The 21909-nt window shown below is 38.4% G+C and overlaps 1 protein-coding gene across 2 annotated transcripts in view; it reads left to right on the top strand.

Moving 5' to 3' along the window:
* The window catches only part of ZNF385B (zinc finger protein 385B), a 146981-nt gene extending 125328 nt beyond the window's left edge, over positions 1 to 21653 (top strand). For both annotated transcript variants that reach the window (XM_026090997.1, XM_026090998.1), the window contains 4 exons: positions 16635 to 16856; positions 18384 to 18562; positions 19686 to 19787; positions 21435 to 21653. In XM_026090997.1, the coding sequence (XP_025946782.1) occupies positions 16635 to 16856; positions 18384 to 18562; positions 19686 to 19787; positions 21435 to 21653 (722 nt within the window). The remainder of the gene's footprint in view (positions 1 to 16634; positions 16857 to 18383; positions 18563 to 19685; positions 19788 to 21434) is intronic.
* The last annotated feature ends 256 nt before the right edge of the window (positions 21654 to 21909 follow it).

Raw genomic sequence — 21909 nt, 5'->3', positions numbered from 1 at the left:
TTCAAGTAAGATGAGAAGGCTCTGCTACTTGGGGCTTTGTAGTTACAGATGAACCATTTGGACAATGCGACTATGAAAACTGCTTTTTTTCAGCTGGTATAGGGATATATAACATTATGACCTCAACTAGGCCAAATTTTGAACCCTGTTTCAAATCCTGGTGGTTCTTAATACTGCTTTGTTCTGTAACTGCGTCTCAGAGCAGCTAAACAAGCAGTTCATAGTGTCCCACTGATGACATGCTAGCGTATGAACATTTCTGTGCTGATTTGCTGTACGGGGCAAGGACCGCAGGAAAGGGACCTAACTGGAAAGTTGTTGTTTTCCAGCTTCTTAATCCTAGCCAGTAATTAAAACTGTATAGCTAAAACCAGCTGCAGGTTGTTCTAAAGAACGCGTCAGCATGGTAGGGTGCAGTGCTGTGTCTACCACTGAATGGGCTAGCTCAGATTTTGAAAGCAGTCTGGACACACTGATTCATGCAATAATTACCATTTTGTCACATAGACATACCATAAGTTGGTCTGTTAGACTGGACTGGCAACTCCCAAGCTTTATCAGACTTAGAAAGGTTGATCTTGATGGTCTTGTCTGTCACTTTTGCTTCAGTAGGGGCTCTCTGTGAGTGCTTTGACAACACAACTGAATATTCCTTCCTTCTATTCCTAAATAGTAGAGTGTAGTGTTGAATCACATTTACTTAGGAACATTATGAGGGATTGGTTTTCTCCAGTGTGCCAATTACCAGTGCTGTTTATTCATCGACTACCAATGAGATGTAATGTCCTAAGAGAGGGCTCAGTTCATATTTCACAAGAGCACCATCAAGGCACTCCCAAGTAGTGTCATTTTTATTGCTTATTTTAAAAATCTTTCTGCCAATGCTAAAATTATAAACTTTTCCATATGCATCTCTGCAGTTCAAATATCCTAAGATAGCCAGTTCTCTTTAAAAATCCCTTTTCTTCACCTTAATGTTTATTTCCACTCATCATTTTATTTTCCACTCATTTTAAAGAAAATACTTGTCTGCATATCTGCAATAAACACCTTTTTAAGTGATAATCCTCAAGAAATACCAAGAAGGAAGGCACATGAGGCCTCCACAGCTGAACTGTACTGTATTTATTCTGAGGAATTCTAGGTTATTTGCTATATGGGTGTTGTCATAAGAACCTCAAAATATACAGTGTTTCTAGTGTATTTATTCTCTTAATATTCTTGTCCTATTGACTAAAATGTTCCCAAATCATGCAGACCTCAAAATTTCTGCTACTTAGGTTATGACAAAATTACAATATATATATTTTATCACTGAGAATAATAATTGTGAGTCAAGCCCAGAAACTGTGTTGCCATCATATGCATTCAGCTGTGGGGGAAATGGTTATTCAGGAATGAAAGCACCCTGAGTTTTGGAATACTTATAAAAATTAACATTCGGTGCTCTTTATTGACAGCATAAGGTGAAAGAATTTCTTCCATTAGAAAAAGACGTTGGTTTATGGTTAGCTAAGTTAAATTCAGTCAGATACACCCACCAAGGAGTGTCATTTCAATGACATTTTTTCATGAAACACTCTGAGGATGGTAAATTTTGTTCTCTTTCCATTCAAGATTTCACAGCCCTCTGAAGATCATTCTGTATTGCCACCTGTTGAAACTCTGTCGCCCAAATGGAGGTCAAGGCACAATGCAGGATTTGCCGCTTGAAAGCAATGTATTTTTAGTTGATAATGCAGTAAAATTAATAAAATCTCATAAATTCATCACATGTACTCTGTGATTTCATGTGCAAGTACCATGCTAGGATTTACATAAACATTATACTGTCAGTATCAGAATTGATTGTGTAAAATATGTTGTCAGTAGCATATATAATGTAAATATTGGGTCTATTAGCAAATAGCTTGTGGGCATTTCTTGTGGGTTATTTCAGCACCTGTTTGAGGAAGTTGCAATTTATGTTCTTAAAATGAAAGGTCAGCAAAAAGTACGATTAGCAAACCAAAGTCCCTCAACAAGAAATGGTTATATTAGGTTTGATCTTTAAATGCTCTCTTTCCTGTCTCTTTTACTGTTGATACTTTTCAAAAGAGGATTTTCAAGCCTCATCCTTCCATGTCTGTCTTCTTACAAATTGAACGGGAGGGCAGTTATTTTGCATATTTTGGTGTTGATGAACTTCTGAAAGGTCCTTGAAGTATTCAAGTATTTCTTCAGTCTGTCTAAAATAATGCTAAATAGCACGTATCAAACTCTGTACCTCTACTGAAAACTGATTATAGGTGCCATTGGGTGAAAAATAAGCTCTGTGACTGGCACAATTACATTGATGAGCTGTTGCAATTCCTGCTCAAATTGAAAAAGGTCAGTCTTTTCTTTCTCCAGTCATTACATCAATCAAAAATACATGCAAGCAGGAATTTATTTTGAAGAAATGTCAGGCTTTTCCTCCTGCAGTTATTTAAATGCAGAAACTCTGCATTAAAAATATATTGTAAGATTAAATTAACCTCTCTTTGGGTGTTCTGTCCTTTGCCTGAACATTCGTGTCCCATATCATTAAAAAAGTATGTTGTTATTACTTTCTTTTACTTAATCTAATGCTAAAAAATGGAATTTCCCTGCATATTTTTTCATTAGCATCCTTAAAAGTTATTCAGGTTTTCTTACTTTGAGGAGAGGTAAAGATAGGTATTGACTAACAGTATTGACTACTAATATAGCTGGGCAGTGGGAGCAGAGCCAGGGATGCTCTCAACTACTATCTTTTTAGCTAGAGGTAAATGGTCATTTAAGTAATCCACTTATACATTTGATCTTTCAGATCAACTTTGTTAGATTGTGAGATCAGGCATCTCCTTTTCTCATCTGTGGTGTTAATGATGTGTTTATTGAATATTCAAAGATTTTTTTTTGTATTTTTAGAGAAGATAAGATGAATGTGTAATAACAAAAATTACTAACAACTGATTAAAAAGTTATATATTTCCTCAGAGATAAAAGAGAATGACAGACATGGACCGTAACATGCAAGAAGTATAATGTATCACATCATTCTCAATTCATCATTACTTTTGCAACATGTTATTACAAGAGTTCTTGAGTCTTCAGGTCAGAAAAAGGAGAAATCAAAAGTGGGACAAAAAAGAAGCAGCCAGCAAAGAGAGAGTATGAGACAGAGATATTAATGTCACTTATCTGCTTTGCAATTTTCTGTTCTGGGAAGGAAGATGAAGTATCTTAAAAAGTGAGGGTTATGGAATGAAACTTTGTAAAAATTCCAAAAAGAAAAATAATATGTCCTCTTTTGTCACCTTAAAATAGTGATTATTCCAAACATGAATGACAATATTATTTGTGTAAGAAAAGTTTAATTCATGAATCAAGCACTATGCTTTTAGATGAGTACAAAATTCAAGTAAGTGAAAGCCTTGTCATTTTAGTAGGATTGAAATTGGGTGTCTGAATTCATTAGAATGCAAAACTCCCAATAGAGACAACTGCTCAGTTTGGGAATTGGGGGGGGGGGGGGGGGGGGGGTTGGGGGTTTTTTTGTTTGCTTTGGGAGGAGTCTGTGCCTCATAGTTTCCCAAAGCTCATTAAAAAATATATTGCTAAAGAAGTAAGGCCATTTTTTTGATGCCAGAGATTTAGGTTTCTTACATCATCAGAGAATATATAAGGGAATGCTGGTGATCACTCATACAGCTGGTAGTTGAATGGAGTTTTGTCTGGTTTTGGCTGGTGCCAGTTGTGCCACAATTAGAGGTTGTGCTGAGTTTGTAAAATTAGACGTTTAAAATTCCTCCTTTTCTCTCACTCTTTGAGTGAATTTAGTCTCCAAATGTAAAAGAATGGGTCAGACCCAGGGGTGGTATTGCTTCAAAATGCTTTGGTTTAGCCTCCTACACAAGAAAATATTATCCCATTTTTGAAGCAGAACCGTCTTATTGGAAAAGATGTACTTACAAGTGGGGCAAAACAGGCTTGCTGGTGGCTTTGTTCTGCATTTGTTATCAACTGTTATCCAAGTAAAGGAAAAAGCCTTGACATATACAAAATCAATCTAGTGGCAACTTCCACACATCAATAGTGCAGCATTAAGCCCCTGCTGCTTGATTTTGCTTGTTTCTTGAAAATGTTATTTTTTACTTGTATTTATCTTAATTTTTGCAATATAAATCCAAGCAGCATTTAGAGTACAAACATATGGAAAAATTACCTCCTATTGCATGTTGCTAAGGGGAATGCAGGAGATGGCGGGAACCTGGGAGACCTAAAATTTGATCAGTTTGTTTTGAAACAAAATTGTCCAGACATCCAGTATCTAAAAGCAATGCAAAAATATCCTTTCCTTAGCTGGCATATCAGACATTTAAGTAGGTCTTTTGAAAGTATTCCTTTGTTTTCCTTTCAGCCTTAATTCTACAGTTGCTGCTTTATTGAATTAATACGAGAAATATGCTATATTTCCTGTAACATAAAAATTACATGTACAAACAATAGGTTACTTATTATTTTCAAAGGCAGTGAAAATACTATGAAGTCTTTTAGGCAAATGGTATTTGAAATGCAATCTATCGGTCAAATCTTGAGGGCATGACCGAATACTCACAGTACTCGGGCGAAACTGCTGCTGAAATCAGTGAGAATGCACAATTATAGATGTCATTTAACTGAAATGAAGGTGAGTGTTTCATAGTTGACTTCAGTGGCAGTTCTGCCTGGGCAAGTACTGAATAAGTAGTTCAGACACAGTCCCATGAGAGCATACTTGCATGCAGAATGTCAGTTCTTCTTGATTCATTTGTTTAGACTCCCATAAATTTTGTATTGAGTTCCAAAACACTTTAGCAGCTGTGGGTAGAATTTTAAGATTGTTTTGCACAAACTGCAAGTGAAATATGTTTCTAGTAATATATTTCAGTCATAGATGGAAGTGGTAGCATTATTTTTATAGTTTAGGAGACGAACCAAGGCTTTCATAAGCAGATGTGAAGGATGCCTGGGCAGAATATAGTATGTTTGTTGTAATCTTTGAATATTGTATTTCTAAACATTCCTACATTATTAAAACATTAAAAAGACAAATACAGTACCATAGAAAGTTTGCATTCCAGGACCTCTAAAATAAATGTGACATAGTCCATGATGAGAGTATAAGATACTTACAAAATAATGTCTGGTGTCAGGAAAATGTAGGTTAAACTAGCATATACATTTACCTTTGCCTAGATAAAAGATCATAAACCATATATCAAGCTTTGCCCAAACTGTATTGTGATTTTCTAAGTCTACATTAATTTTTTTTTCATTCCAGCCAGTACAAAGTGGCATGGCTTAGAAAAGATGAAAGGTGAAGATAGCTTTAAAATAAATTTGGCTACCTGTATAGCGAAAGAACCCAGGAATGCTGAGTTGTTTGATATTCTCACTTTATGGATACTCCTGAAGCTAAGGTCTGGCCTTGTTAGCTGTGTATGATTAGAAGATGTCCCTTAGTTAGATCCACCTTGTTTTCAACTGCTGGCAGAGTGGTGCTACTGATCTTGCTGAATTTTGTGTACAAATTTCTAGTGAAAGTTTTCCCAAGCTGTAATAGGGATGAGGTGTGTAACTGAAAAATTAGACATCTGCCATGTACACTAAGAAGATGGTGTGTATTTGTGTTTGTAAGTGAGCTGGTTTTCTCCAGAACTAACACACTGTTGAAATTACATTCACCGTAGTTACCGGTGATCACACTATTCAGTCTGAAAATGGTAAAGAAGGGGAAAAAAATGTATTTAATCTCTTTTCAAATGAGGAAAAGGGAAGTACGATATAACCTAGTAGTCCCGATAAGAAAAGGGATCTAGGAAAAGCCCCTGAGTAACAGAACTGATAGACTCTGATAGAGCTTTTCTCAGCACTGCAAATACCTGCTAGGATGCAAAGGAAWCAGTTGGGCAAATGAGTGACGGGTGTATTTTTAACCTCACAAGCCAGCTGGGTGGATATAGCTCTGCAGCCTTCGGTCCTTTCAGAGGGAGCAGGGAAGGAGCGAGGGAAAGGCAAGTTACTTCTGTTGGTTTTACCACCCAGGAAGAGGTTCTTCATAAGTGAGAGAAGGGACAAAACAAAGGAATTACAAATGCGAAAAAGCAGAAATGGAGACAAGCAGGTGAAATGGAGACGCAAAACGAGCTTGCTGCTGTATTTGCTTCAAGTGAGTGTTACAAGTTAGTTTGTGTGTTCCAGCTAGTACACAATATCATGCGTTTTGGCTAACAGTGCAAAATCAAACTGTGTTCTTGTTCCTTATTCTTTTGGACAAATTAATTGCATTGTGTTGAAACATTAACTAACAGATTTTTTGAAATGCGAATGCTCTTTGTTGATATATAACAACTTTTGCGCAATCCGTTGCATATATGCTTTTTATGTATGTGCCAGCATAGCTATTTTTGGTTAGGGTACCAATTTTTTCTTGGTCTTGGTCAATAAAATAGATATAAAACACACCAACCAACCAAAAAAATCCCCCGGGAAACAAGGAACCAAGTAAGAATAGTATGTGAAATAGTAAGGTTATCTCAGAACTGCCTAGTACTTGGAACGACAAACATTCTCTGTTCACGAAGGTGTACAGATAGATAAAAAATTAGATTTTGGAGATGAAGATTTTAAAGTTGCAGGACTGTGTGGACATCTTAATATTTTCTGATTCCCATCAGCCCACTTTCATAAGAATTAAACCCATTCAAACTTTCAAAACCAGACCTTTATAACATTGTATCTGCAATCTGATTAGTTACAAATATTTTTGTACTCTGAAAAAAGCCAGGTGTTTTGTACAAAAAATCCCTAGGGTCTTTGGCATGCCAAATCAAAAATAAACTGTCTAAGAAATCAACAAGTATCAACATCACTGCTGTAACGTAGCCAAGCAAGCAACACTTCTGAAATGAAAATGATACTTTGGCTTAGCCAGTTGGAGAGTAGCGTTGCAGTTAATCTAATAATCAGTCTAGCTACAGAGTTAACTCAATATTTCAGAGCCATCCAAGCATTTCCCGATGTAGCTTCAGTATCTCCACAAAATATGTTGTAGCTTATTTCAACATATAACTGTTTTTTAGATGAAAAGCTTTATATTTGTAGTTTCCATTTGTTTTTGTCATTTTCATATAGAAACAAAATTGTTTTTATTAGAATCCGCCAAATACTTATTTCATGTAACAACCTTTCAATTATACAAAACTTTGCCTTTTGTCAAATAGGTTCAAAGTACAAGGCAAAAAGTTTCTACAAAAACTGAAGGTAATGAGAGGGTTAACAGACACACTGTGCTGTCTGATTTGCATGTAGGTTTGCAATGGAGTTTTTCTAGAGCAGAGCCCTAYGGGTTTCTCAGCCTCATTTCTCAGCAGACTGTACAACTGGTGAGAAAGTAGGTATTCTGTCTGACACCCATTAGAGTCTCGTTATTGAGCAATGTGGAGATAAAACAAGATTTTGGAATCCCTTATCAAAGTTAGCTGACTTTGTCTTAACGAGTGTCAAGAAATCATGTAATGCTCTTTGTTTCCTTTGAATGATGATGAGTTGAAGGACCGAGTGCTTATGAGTGCTGCAAAGGTTGTGACCACTTGTGACTTATTGCTTTCCTGCTATTGCCTTTATGGCACACATTACTCATAGTGTTCATCTTTTTCTTCAATAAAAAGGAAAATTAATTGTTCAAATGCATGCTTTATTCCTTTATAACAGCGTGGGCCACCAGAAGGTAAGATTTTCCATGAAGAACAATGGTTTGGTATTTGCTTTTTTTTTTCTGGAGCTACTGTCTGCTTTGCTATTCAGTAGAGATTTTCCGGTAGCATGTTGAGGAAGGCCCTTCTTGGCCTTCTGCTAGTTCTGTCACTGATCCTCTTCTGCCTCCATACCTTACTTCTGGGCAAACTGATCTGCAGTGACTCTTGTTTCTGCTACGAGGACTTGTGAATCCTCTCTCCCTGCTCCAGACCTGTGTCCCAGTGTAGATCTTAGGATTGTTTAGGCAGCCGTTCAAGCACAATGTGGCTAAAAAAGTTCTTACCCCACTTTGGTTTTGCTTTGTCCTGGTTTTCTCACCATCTCCTTTATGAATATTAGTCAGGCTTGTAACCTCTTTGTGGTCTTTCTACCTCCCTGTTTTTGTGCAAGTACTGCAAATTTTGTTACAATATTTCCGAGGTACAGCTTTTGATCTCCCACTCCTTCCTCTTCCTTTCCCATCTCTTGCTAACTTTTTTTTGTAGTTTTGCATTCTGGTAGCTGCATCCTTTTTCCTGGCTTTGCCAAACGCAGCTCTGTCTAAGCCAGACCACTCAGAACCACTGCTGCAGGGATGCTCCCAGACTGTCAGAGTGAACCATGGTAGCTTTTCTATGTTATTTACTCATTTTATCTCCCCAAACTAAAGCTACTAGTCTTCTCTCTCCAAAATCTTCCTGTTCTTCACTTTCAGAGCCCTTCAAACCTTGTACCTGTATGTGTAATGTATCTTCCAGATCCTGACTTGCCATTGAAACCAACTTTTGGCACCTGCCTATTCACTCCCCAAACAGCTTCCTACTTTTCCTTTTGTCGGTCCTTTTATTTGGGAAGASCTCCCTATAAACATCTGCCAGACTTGTTTTTGTTACTCTGACCTCTGAAAATTTCTTTTTTTGTGCGATGAATTAAAAAACAGAAAAAAGCTTGTGAGAAGTTTGGCTGCCCCACCAATGCCTGTTTTGCTGATCTATTGTTCTGTCTTTGTTTCTTTTGTAATTTCATATCTGTCTCTCTGCAGCTGTGATCTCTTCTCTTAAACCGATGCTCTTTTGGCTCTTTTGCACCATCTTATTGTTCTGTTTGTGGAAAACTTCGGACAGTGGGATCGAATGATAGTTTATAGATCTCTCTTCAGCATTGTCAGTGTGGATATTTTACAAAAAAGTGTAGGAAGAAAAAATGTAGTGGAAAATAAGGATCACTTTTTAGTTTTGTGACAAGCATCTCAAATGTCAAATTTTAAGTGATTTAGAATTTTATTTTTCAATAAACACATTTTCACATTGTCTCTATTGATGCCAATTTAACTACAGTGGTAAGCATTTCAGCCAAAGTTTGTGTGTTCTATACAGTTGTAATTAATGTAACTGTTTTTCTTTGCTACGCAGTTGATCAGGCAAGTAACAGTACTCTGACAATGTGATTCACTTCCTTTTCTCCATCACTGTATGCTTCAAAGGTTGCTTAATGCAGCCTCATATTCATAGTCATATCTGGAGCTGTCGAAATTACAGGGAGAACTTTAAAATTGGTTTTGCTCAGTACAGCTCTGCTGGTTTTGCAGATCTGCATGCTTTACCTCAAAGTCTCAATTTGTCTCCAGAATCAACACTTGAAACTAATACCAGTGTCCTGTAGCACAACTTATGTGAATTCAAGGGTATCATGAGACAATCTTTGCACTGCATTTCTAGAGATGACATAAAGCTGTTAAGGATCAGTGCTATGAAACCCCTAAATAAAACATGAACCCTTTTCAGAAATCACTTTGTTTTTAGTTACCACAGGAAATGGCATAGTCAGAAATTCATGTAAGGTTTTCAGAGTCATCAAGCTATCTAGCTGTTTTAGAAAGTCGTTCTTTCAGCAGTGATGTGGACTTTGTAACATGCCACAGTAACCAAGGCTGATAACGCAAAAGAGTTTACACCTGGCCATGCATCAGTTTTGCTATTTGGTAGCAAAGCACAGACAACCATGCACTGATTGAATTATACGTTAAATTATTTTGTTCCTTTTTGTCTCCTCACATAGTTGCTGTTTTCACATTTTAGACAGGAAATTGCATTGGAATTCACCTGGCTCTTTCCCTCAGGTTTTTCAAGAAGAAAAGGAAGACACAAGTATTTACTATTTTCTCACCTTCACAAAGGAGACTCACAAATATTCAAACTTCTGAAAAAGTTTTTCCATTACACTCTTTTACAAGCTAGCGATATGTTTTGTTATGCAGGCAGGTAGATGAATTCTAAAAATAAATCTCCATTTCTAGGACAGGAAACTAGCAAATGCCTCAAAAGAGCTTTGGTGCAGGATTGTCTCAAGCAGGGGTGGTTAGTTTGCAATTTTGAACTGCACTTGTGTCGTACGTAGTTTGAATGTGGCTGTTGTGCAGTGCCTGCAGCTGGGGGACACGGTGAATGACCTGACACAAGGGTAGGGATGAAGCTGGAGCTTGGCAGAGGTGCTTATAAGCATGACTCTGTCTCTTCCCCCTGGGGCACAGATGCACATGCTTTGGGCAATTGCCTCTTATCTGTGAAATATTCCTGAAATTTCTGTGTCTGCTTTAGATCCTCTAAAAAGTTTTGTAGTTTCTCCATGAGACTGGCACACCACCAGTTACGTCGCTCTGCGTGAAAGTTGCCCGCGGGGCAGCCCGCAGCCCTGCTCGCAGCTTGCCCCGCTGCAGCCAGCACCGCTCAAGGAGTCTGTTTTCTGCCCAGATCCTTGTTTGTCCGGGCCTTTGGCAGCAGTCAGGATGAATGGTCCCCTCCTCTGGCTGGGGAGACAGGCAGGCACGTGTAAAGCCATACCTTTTCTCACATGCACACACAAACATAATATATATACTAAGTAAACAAGATATTATTTCTTTTGTTATGATCCCAGTAGGAGCAGATTTGCTTATGTATGTATTTATTAACGCAGGCAGAAAATGTTTGTAACAATTTTGTAAAGGTTTTTCTTATGATCATAGTAGAACTTCGTATCTAAAAGTTGATGACACAGATGTGATGGAAAGGGCTCCTGCAAGGGTATCATCATGTATACACATGTATCATCTTTGCCTTGGATAATCTTTTGATTTTATATCAATAGCTGTTTGAACAGGCAGTTGTGAAACAGAAAATTTATTGTAAAGTTATATTTTGCCTATCTTCAGTGATAAAAACTGTTCAGGTAGGCATGTTTTAGGATGCAAGAAATATTATTGATACAGAGAGCGTATAATGTTTTATTTTCTAATTTATTTATACACGCATATGTGTTTTTGAGTTTTGCTTGTGTTGGCGATCCCAGTTTTTATCAAAAATCTGAATTTTGAGGTTGCTTTTCTACTGAAAATAGCACATATATTTTGGTCATGAAGTCCAAATTGCCTTTTGCCTTACACCTTTGCCTAACACGTATCAAAATCATCACTCATAGCCAAGAACATAAAAATGTGTTTTCCTAACTCTAGAAAGCAATACCTATAGGCACATTTTAGTACCATAAGAGAACATTTTAAAGTATAAATTTCTGATGTGCATAAATATATGTATGAGAATATATTGTAAACACCTCACAGAAATCACAAATAAACCAAGTGAACTCTTTGAAAAGTACCTTGAAAATCAAACTGCTTAATAGAATGGTTAGGAGAAAAAATGTTCTTTTTGCATTCTGCACCTCAAAGAGATACTCTGCACGGACTGCCCCGATCACTGGGCTGCAAGCGGGGCACAAAGCGTTTGCATGCAGTTGTTCACCAGGAATCAAGAAAGAATACAACTGAAAAAAAGAAATGTGGGCTGACTGTCACAGGGAAGATGATGTATGGTAACATTTTCCCCCCCTTTTTAAGCTAAGAGCAAAACCCGTTCCCTTAGCTGGGCTAGGATTTCACCATTACCAGGTAGTCTGTTAAATTGTGTGGTAGCTATTGAAGTGAGATTGGCATAACCTGCGCATAGTAAATCATTTTAAGCTGATCTTGCATTGGGAAGGAATGGAAAGTTTGAACCTGTTTAATTTTATCCTACTGCATGTTCTGACTTTGATACACAAATCTAAAATGTGGCAGTGCTAATTAGATTTTTAAGAAAAAGTCTTGAATTCTAGCATGGTGCTGACACAAACAGAAGCCAAACAATCATGAACATATAAAAACAACTTCAAAGCAGATCGAAACAATGGAGGTGGGCAACAAGAGCATTCAGTATTACTGAGCCCAAAGCAGTACTTAATTAGCTTGCTTTGTATTTTCCCTGGCCTCTCTTTCAAAATAAATTCAGGCTTCAGTAAGAACTTGAAGTGAACCAATGATTTACCCCTCTGGAGTCTTGAGGAAAAGGGAGACTTATTTTAAAGACAGGAATTTAACACAGACAAAATAGGTCTGTTCTGCTATTGTAACAGAACATGGTCCCATGCAGTATGAGTTAGATTTTCAGTGAACACCTTGTATGTGAGTACTGACATGAGCACTTCAACCTGAACCCGAGCCAGCTTGAATCACAGCTGTAATTTTCTGGGAGGAGGTTGGCACGGTCACGGTCTCCTGCTTCCAGCTAGCAGCAGGGGCCGTGGTGGGGCTGGAGCCCCGGTGCTGCAGCCTGCTGGGCTGCGTAGCAGGAGCTGGATCGTCGGCGGTGCCAAGCCGAAGGGACCTGCTCAGGGACTCGTCAGCCTTGTCTGAATCGGCTGAGCCTAGGGGGCTTGGGCCGGGTGTAAATCGGTGCAAATTTTGGCCTATTCTCACCTGTTCTCAATTCTTGCTGTCAGAAATAGCAAGTGCCCTATAATCCTATAGCCACATCTAGCCATCCGCCTGTGTTTTAAAGAGTGATTACAATTGTATATGTATGTTTAGGCCTAAACAGTTACATTTCTTGTTTCTGCTTGGGGGTATTATTTACTAAATCTGTGCTATAAATACCAATAAAGGAGTAATCTTCTTCGTGCTTCATATATACGTATGATTTGCATTTCCTGTGCTTTGCACAGTTGAATATTTGGTAGGCATTTCTATCTCAAACCTAAAAGTGTAAGTAATGGTGTTTTTAACTCTATAGTTTGAAAACAATAAGCTGTTATCTAAAACCCGCTTGGAGAAGTGTAACTTTCTGATTTTAGAAGCCAAAAAAATGCAATTCTGGCCCTGCTGAAGTGATAAGCACGCACTTTGCTCCATGTAGTTTCTGTGGGAATTAAGCTGTATAATAACCTTATAATTACGATTTTTGAAGACATTCCGCATTAAGCATTTAGAATTGTGAAAAGAAATGCCAATTCATAGAGGCGCATGTGTCTTTCCACATACATGTCTATCCACACAGATGAAGTGCTTGTTTGTGTTGGGAAGCTTTCCGAATGAGGGAGCGGCAGTGTGAACTGAGGTCCTTCCCAGGAGCTAAGGAACTGACAGAATTTTGCCCAGCTGGGTGCTGGTAACTTCTCTCTAGTTTTCTAGATGTTTTCTTGCCAGGTTGTTGCACGTTACGTACTGTAGAATCTCTCAGTATTATGAATAGTGAAAACACTGTAAATTTAGGGAATATTTTAAATACTGAAGTACTACATCAGCTGGCATTTGAGGCACAGAACTAAATCCCCCTTATTAGTGGCTGTCTAAGCAAGTGGAAGTGGGAAATGAGGTCTGTCATTTCTCAATCACCTGTTAAATCCAGCAATGGAAAACTCACTCTGTGATGGTAATTGGTGGCCTGTGTAAAATGGATCTTACTCTGTTGTTTAGGATCTCAGTCCACAGACACTTAATGGCAAAATAAAGAAATAAAAATCTGTTCCCTGTTGTTACAGGCAGTTTGAACCCGGAGGTCAGAGGCTGCAGGCAAAAGTGAACTGTCCCCCTGCTCGGCAAGGCAGTCTGTTACAGCAGTGAGGGCCGTCCCGGCACGGAGGCAGGACGTTGCCTTCCTGCTTGCCCTGTGCTGTTCTGTCTCTTACAGAGTGAGGTGATTCTGTCTCCAGGAAATGTTTCAGAAGCACTAAATGTGTACATTTATATTAAAAAAAAAAAATACATTGAAGCTTGGAAAGCCCAAGCTAGAAGTATAGTCTATATATATTAAGATACAGCTTGCAGTTCTGCAGGTATCTTATTTTAGAATTTTTGCTATTTGGGAGCTTTCTTCTTAATTTATTTCAAACCTTTATGACCTGAAATGCAAGATACCAAGGAAGCTTTCTTTCTGGATTCAAGTTCACATACCTTTTGGCATTATGCCTTTTGCAGTTTGGCATAATACTACATAGAACAACAGCAATAAAAAATCTGTTTTCCTGTAATGCCAGTTCACAAACAGTAACAGTTCAGCATGCTTCATTTTTATATGTTAGCACCTCTGAGAACCTTCCATATTGAAAACACTCTAATTTAGAATGTTAGCAAACATATTTATTGAAAGCATGTGTTTTATAAGTACTGAATGTGATATTATCTCTGTGTTTTAGAATTTTGCAGATGTCACCAATTACTACAGCGGCATTAAAATTGAACAATGAATTATGATTTAACATCACTTTTCACTTTATCAACCAAAAATATCTTCAGAATCTGGCTTTATCATGAATTTGGTCCCAATAGTGGTCTTCATACTTAATTATTTTATATGTTTAGTATAGTTTATATTGTGTAATTTGAAAGTGTTTTACAGGTATTTTAAAAAATAATTCCTTTATTTAGAAATTCTTTTCTTCTGGTTTTAACAATCTAAAATTGATGCGCTGCAATGCCTTTCTGGGAAATATGCCAACAACTGTGTTTTTTAGTATCAACATTCCTGTTCATAGTTTGTATGCACTCTCAAGTGTTTGCTATTGCCATATATTGATAGAGGGTCCAGTCCTGCTTTCAGAATTCTCAATAGCACAACATTGGCCTGATATACAGAGCGACGTTAAGACAGAGTCTAGTAACTGTAAACATAAATTGCAAGAACCCATATCTAAAAATAACTGAGTGCTCAAAATAGAACCTAGATTTTCAAACCAGTTCAACACATTTGAAACTATGTYGTAGGATTCAAACAGGAGATAAGTAGTTTTTAAGAGGTTGCTGTTACTTAGATGTTGTAACTTCCATGCTAAAAAGTTGGTTCCTGTTGTGGCTGCTGAATACTTAAAAGTATTCTTTCAAATCTGAAGGCCGTGAAAAATGTCATTGCTTAACCAGAAGCAAATGTCATGTAAATCAAGGCAGAATTTAGCAGCGGTCATAAAGAAGGACCGAGGACATTACTTAGTTATCCAAAGCCATTTAAATATTAATTACTGTGGGCACATGAGTAAGGAATGCTCTTCCCTCCTCATCCCTTTCTGGATTTTCCAAAGTAGAGGGAGCAGTCATCATGTGGAAGTGACAGCAATGATAAATCCACTTTGTTTCTCACTAGAGATGAGGTGTCTTGAGGTATAAAGTAAAAGCAATGAGTATGAAAAAAACAGTGCACAATGTAAGTGGAGCTATTTGGGTTTCTAACTTTTCTGAGAAAATAAGATATAAGCCTGAACTTTGAGGACATGCTTGTCTGCATCATCACTCACACTTCTTTCTCTATACTTCATCTGTATGTCATGCTCTCTTTGTGCTTGTGCTGCAAGTGATCCAACTATGATTAATCCTAAATGCAGAGCTGGCCTTTGGAATTTTGTTAATCTCAGAACGGAAATGTCAAGGCTAATATTGGTTGGTATCTAAGAAAATTAGTTATCTAGTCCTTTTCCACTTACAAAAAAATCTTAAAAATGCAAACTGTCAGGTGCCAATGTTATTTAATCAATAGAACTAAAATTTTGTCAAGGTGATTTCTTTTTTCTTCTGATGATGGCAGTTTATTCAGAGTGATAACAGGTCCCAGTCCTATGCAATCACTTCCCATGTCCCTTTTGTAAGGCTTGCTCACACTAGACCCACTGTATTTTCCTGTTCCCATCTCAGGTCCTTTATAGGTGAATTTGCTTTTCTGCTGACGATTAGGATGGCTTGTGGCCACAAGGACTGCAACTGAATATCTTAAAAAGCAATGAACTCTTATAGGCAACACACTGGCAAGGAGCAAGGTCGTTGTACATTTGAATGTTGGCTCTGGCCCACAGTCCCTCCTAAGAATCAGTTAAGACATTTAATCTCTCTGCCTTGCGATCACCATCTGTAAAATGAAGTATGCCTACCTGTCCCAACGGAGCACAGATTATTGATTAGTGGTTGTGAAGTGATAGAGGAATGCACTGAATGAACATCAGAAGCATCAGATCTCTGAATATGTGGAGAGTTATTCTTTGAATAATCTAAAAATATTAGCAGCTGTGTTCATGTGGATAGTGTAGTACTATATTCAACTCCTGTAACTGAAATGAGGGAAATCATATATCAAGTCTTTGAGTGTCATCCCAGTGACTTTGTGAATTTTGGGCCGTTCCAAAGGCAAATATATTGCTTTTCAAAAGCATTTTTATAATCCCCAGGACAGAGCCTTGTGTGTTTCTGAGTGCTCTCCGGCCTTTCACCTCAGCGGCTTTGGGGGCTCCTTTCGGGCTGCCCAGACCTGCAGCATGATAACAACAGTGGCTGACATGAATCTGTTGAGGGAAGAGTCCTTGGTACTCACTGCTACCCTGAAAAACAGGAAGATCACCCCTTCCCCCAGATTACATACATTTCACGGTAGGATTTTAGCAAGGCTTCACAGATATTGCTGTCCTGTATAAAATAGATGAATTAGGATCCTGTTGTGCTAGATTCACTAAAACCACAGAACAATCACTTAATGCTTTGTCATGTGCAGCATATTATGACATACATGTTTTTCTTCTTTTAGAAGATAAAGGTCAGCATTCCAGTACAGAAGTGGGTCCTTTTCTTCCCAAGCCCGGAGTGGCAGCAGTGGCACCTGTAGCACCTACACCATCTTCCAAGAGCACAAATGGAGCTCCTACCACAGCTTCCGAGTCAGAAGAGGAAAAAGCCAAAAAACTACTTTACTGTTCATTATGCAAAGTGGCTGTGAATTCCCTGTCACAACTAGAAGCCCACAATACAGGTAAGTATGTACACAATGCAAGTGTGAGCTGTGAGTTGTTTTATAAAAACAAGCTGATTTTCTGACACTATTGTAGCCACACTTTACTGAAGGGAGTCTTTTAATGTAGACTTACATTGGCAAGTTACAGAAATGTTTCTGTTGATGGCAATGGTGTGTTTGATATTTTATTGAACTTCTCTACTAATTTTTGAAACTTCATGTACTCTATAAGATTTTAACTGACAAAATCATGTCACCTAATCATATTGCATCATGCCTCCATCGTGGCTTCCATACAACCAAAGTTCCTAAAATGACAATTCTGTATCTCTTTCAGTTCTCAGTTCTCTCTGTCTCTGATGCTTGTTTTTTGCTGGCATAGCTAGTAGTAATTTTTTTTGCAAAGATGTATCTTTTATCTGATATTTTTAAGGCGGGCTCTTTAGATTTCCTAGATGTCCTGGAATGTTTGAAATTTTCTCCCCTCATTCTTCTCATAATTTCTTTATAAGGTCCCAAGCAACAATCCCTAATGTACTGTGGCTGCTCTGTGATGTGCTGGTGATGGAAAGCCTCTTAACAAACCAGTGAAGCTGGTTTTACAGCTGTAGTCTATTCTTCAAATGGCCAAAGCAGACATTCCTTCCAAATCAAAGATACTAAAGGACTGCTACAGTCTCCATCATCATCACCTCTATTTGCATCTGGTGATATGTATAGCTCCCTTGTTCTACACCTTCCTGCATGGTCCCACAGTCACCATTAAGTTTAAGTGTTGGAAGTTTAATATAGATTTATTTTCCTTAAAAGCTACCTGTACTGGAGAGAAAATGGCCATGGTGACTTCTGCATAAAAGTATTCTTAAAGTGGTGAATCCAGAGGACTTGTGTCTCTGGTTAGTATAATCTTCCTGGGCACTGCAAGTCTCAGGGTGATCAGGACCTCCAAAATCATGCAGTGTTCAGGAGATCAGCCTCTCCTAGTTTGTTATTTGTTTCTTCCCACAGTTGAAGCTAAGAGTTGAATTCTGATCCCAGTTAAGTTTATGGAAAAATTGTAATCAAATTAACAGAGCCAAGATTTCATGCGGTGGCTTTTCCTCCACATGTCCTCCAGTATAGTGGCTGTAGGCTTAATCACGGCTTTTTGTGCAGGAGTTCTGAGCGACTGCTATGGTTCCTTTTCCCTGCTTGGCTAATGCCCCTTTCCTGATGTGATCCATCAGCTACATGGATGTTGGCAGAAGAGCAAGTGACAGACACCTGGGCCATACAGCCACACGCTGCCCCCCAAACAGAGGGGCAGTATCCTGGTGTGCTTATATTGATTGTTTGTACAAACCCTTCTTCCATTCTTTGGTTTCCCTTTGGATCCAGGGATGCTGGAACTACGCTGACCAAAAGCAGCATCATTATTAATCTAGATTTATTGGTGATTTTAACCCTTTTATCCTGAAGATAAACATATTGCAAGAAGTCGCAAGACTAATGGATACAATTATATATTGCCGTTTATTAATTCATCTGCATCTGCTTGTCCGTTAGGCTCCAAGCACAAGACAATGGTTGAGGCTCGAAATGGTGCTGGTCCCATTAAGTCTTATCCTAGACCTGGATCTCGGCTGAAGGTTCAGAATGGCAGTAAAGGCTCAGGACTGCAGAACAAGACATTTCATTGTGAAATCTGTGACGTCCATGTTAATTCAGAAATTCAGCTTAAACAGGTAGCTTGTGTGTCTGTGAGGTTTCTTCTTTGTTTTTAGCTATATTGCAGTATTATAGGTTTCACGTAGGTTTGTGCGAAGATGTTTTGGCAAAAAGTGAACTCAATGAACATTTGTTTTCCATCGTCCCAGAACTATTTCTAAAGGTCCAACAAATTCATCTAATTTGTTTCAGCTGGAAAAAAATGGGCTGAGAGTTGTAAAGCAGAAGAGGTGTCAGTATCAGCAAATAATATAGTAGATCTAGTTTCAAAGTTTGTCATGGCTCAGGAGAGAGCAGATTTGAACTTTGCTCTCCCAAATGCAAGAAATCCTGGGCTGAGGTTCCCTAAGTTCCTCCTTTGGTGCTTTTCTAATCTGCTGGGATATTTTTTAATACTCATTGAATGTGAGAGGGAGAATGTGGCTTGAATCTTAGTTTAAGACAATCAGCAGGAGGATAACACACTCTAGATTTGTCTGTCCTGTGTAGTACCATACAGCAATGTTATCATTAGCCCTGGAAGCAGCACAGCTGTAGCAACATACAGTTCTGCTCTGTCCAAGCTAATTAGCCACAGGTTCAGACCTATGCCAATACAGCTACATTGCATCTGATACCCAAACTGGAATCTCTGAACTGGATGGTGCTGTGATATGTCAATGTATCCTCTCATTCAGTTGCTTCAGTTATCTCTAAGATAGTATTAAACTGCATGGCATAGACATATCCCTGGTTACTGATTCTTCCTTCAGTTAATATTGAATTATGTATACGACTGGAACAACATCAGTAAGAAAGACTGGAGTGTACGTATACCCCTACTTCTGAATATCTCTATGACCTAGTGATTACAGCTCTGTCTGGTTCAAAGCTCCTTGAGTAGAAAAGGAAAATACTAACCAAAATGTCAATTATTTGCAGAACTAGTCTCGGATTACAGAAGTTGCTGTATTTGATTAGTTTCTGGTTCTCTATTTGATGTGCTCCAAATTGTTAATTTAGCAAAACTCATCTTTTCCCTCTCCAAAGCACCTACTTTAGCTTACAGAGGCTTAAGCATATTCTGCTACCACATCAGTTTTAAACCGAAAACTGAGAAATGTTTAAACAGCTAATTAAATGTGGTGATATTTATTTCAGCATATTTCCAGCAGAAGGCATAAGGACAGAGTTGCAGGAAAGCCTATGAAACCTAAATATAGTCCTTACAACAAACTTCAGCGCAGCCCAAGTATTTTAGCAGTAAGTATTCTTATTTGTCATCACTGTCTATGTGAATTTGTGACCTTGGGGACTCCTACTGCACAAAGACAAGAACATGACAGACCTGACACTTCCACAGAGTTTCTCCCCCTGCAGGCTGAATCTGCATTGGGATCAGATTTTAAGGTAGTTGTGTATTCTGTCTGCTCAGTCAAAGGCACTCAAACAACAGTGTGAGTGTTATTTACTGTTAGGAAGAAGCGAATAATCAGTGGAATGTGGAATGAACTGTGTGCCTAGTGGAAAGGTATGAACTGTGCTGCGTTAATGCACTTCTCCTTGAAGGCCGAAATGCATATACTCTCTTTTTCTGGGCACTTGAGATAACTCCCAGTTATGATGGATGCTGTCAGGGAAAATGATGTAAGGTGTTAAAATATAAAAATACTAATGTTCCTTCTTTGCATATAGCAAAACAGAGCGCTGGATTAGATATGCCAAGGAGCTATAAGGAGTTCAAGAGAACCGATGGTCTATCTGCACACTTGGGCTATGTCTGTCACCAGCTCTCAAAACACTACTCCTGTCTTTGTGCCCCCCAGCCATTCCCCTTTCACACCTACCTGCATTTCCAAGAATTCCCCAAGCTGGTTCTGCCGGTCAGATGCAGACGGAGTTCAGGCTGACTCTAGCACAGCAGAGACTGTATGTTTATTTGCTTATGACTCAGCTTGTATTTTATTCACTAGGGAAAAGTGCATGCCATCTATGGTACAAAAACAATTTATAGGTTGGAAAGAAAGAGGGGCAAATATGTGTATGCAAGAGTAAGCGTGTGAAAAGCCTTTAAAGCTGAAATATTAATGTGTCTTTGTAATCGTATAGAGCTGAATGAAAATGCCGTAGGCTTTTTCTACGTCTCCCCATTCAGTAGGTTCTGCACACAGTAATCTTGTTGACTTGTGTAATACATCATTTTATAATCTATTGGGTAAGAGGAGACCTGCACTAACAAAAGAAGGATGTGAGTATCTCTGCCCACACACACACATGATTGTGAAACCTGCCATTTTCAGTGGAACTGTACTGTATATATTTCTGGTTAGTTTATTTTCACCATGAGCACCAGCCCCATTGTAGTTCTGAGAACTGAGTGATAATTATTTCAGAAGGAACTTTTTACAGTATTGATCTTAAAAAATATATATATATATATTGAAAAGAACAGCTCTGCATTAACAGGGGAATAGCTGGCTGAACTAATACTGGTTTCCCTTCTCTGACCTTTGTACTTTTCTGCAAATAATTTTTGCAAGTGTAAATAAAGGAGGAAAATCTAACTTTCTGCATTGAAGTCATGGTCATGGTTTTTTATTATTTCTTGCACAGTAGTGAGTTATAGAATTTGATGTTACTCATTTACAAATTATGCTTCCTCCTAAACTCCACTGTGACTGCCCCTATGCTCAAGAGATGTATATGCATTTAAATATACTGTTTGATTGCTTAAATTGTCCTGGGAGTAAGAAGACAATGTGGGTAAAATTTCAGAACAGCTGACAGCAGGCTTCCATGGAAAACGACAGTGTGCACTTTGTCAGGGTTAATGTTTTYCCTCATGTAAAAATGGGCACAGGGAGGGCTGTATTTACACTGATTTTTTTTTGTTTGTTTGTTTCATTGCAGGCAAAACTTGCATTCCAGAAAGACATGATTAAACCGCTGGCACCTGCTTTCCTTTCATCTCCTCTTGCTGCGGCTGCGGCTGTTTCATCAGCTCTGTCCCTTCCTCCCCGTCCTACGGCCTCTCTGTTCCAGGCACCTGCAATACCCCCGGCTCTCCTAAGGCCGGGCCATGGTCCCATCCGTGCAACACCTGCCTCGATCCTTTTTGCACCATACTAGTTTCAGTGATGTAAAAAAGAGATAACTATGGCCAGTAGAAGGGGTAAAAGGAAAGCAAGAAAGGGGTCGATACTTTAAAATGTCTTTCTCTTTTGAAATGCCATCCAGTGTGACACCTTAACCAACCACACCACAAAATTCATCGTTGACGGGTACTGCGTTCTAGAAGTCTAGACAATTCTCTCTATCTCTTTGTCAATCTCTCTTTTTTTTTTAAATCCAAATAGAGTGATTTACTAAAAATTTAATTGCTTAT

The sequence above is a fragment of the Apteryx rowi genome, unplaced genomic scaffold, assembly GCF_003343035.1.
Source record: "Apteryx rowi isolate R43461 unplaced genomic scaffold, aptRow1 scaffold_89, whole genome shotgun sequence".
Classification (NCBI taxonomy): Eukaryota; Metazoa; Chordata; class Aves; order Apterygiformes; family Apterygidae; genus Apteryx; species Apteryx rowi.
Note: the sequence above shows the minus strand (reverse complement) of the source record. Positions and strands in the feature narration are given on the sequence as shown.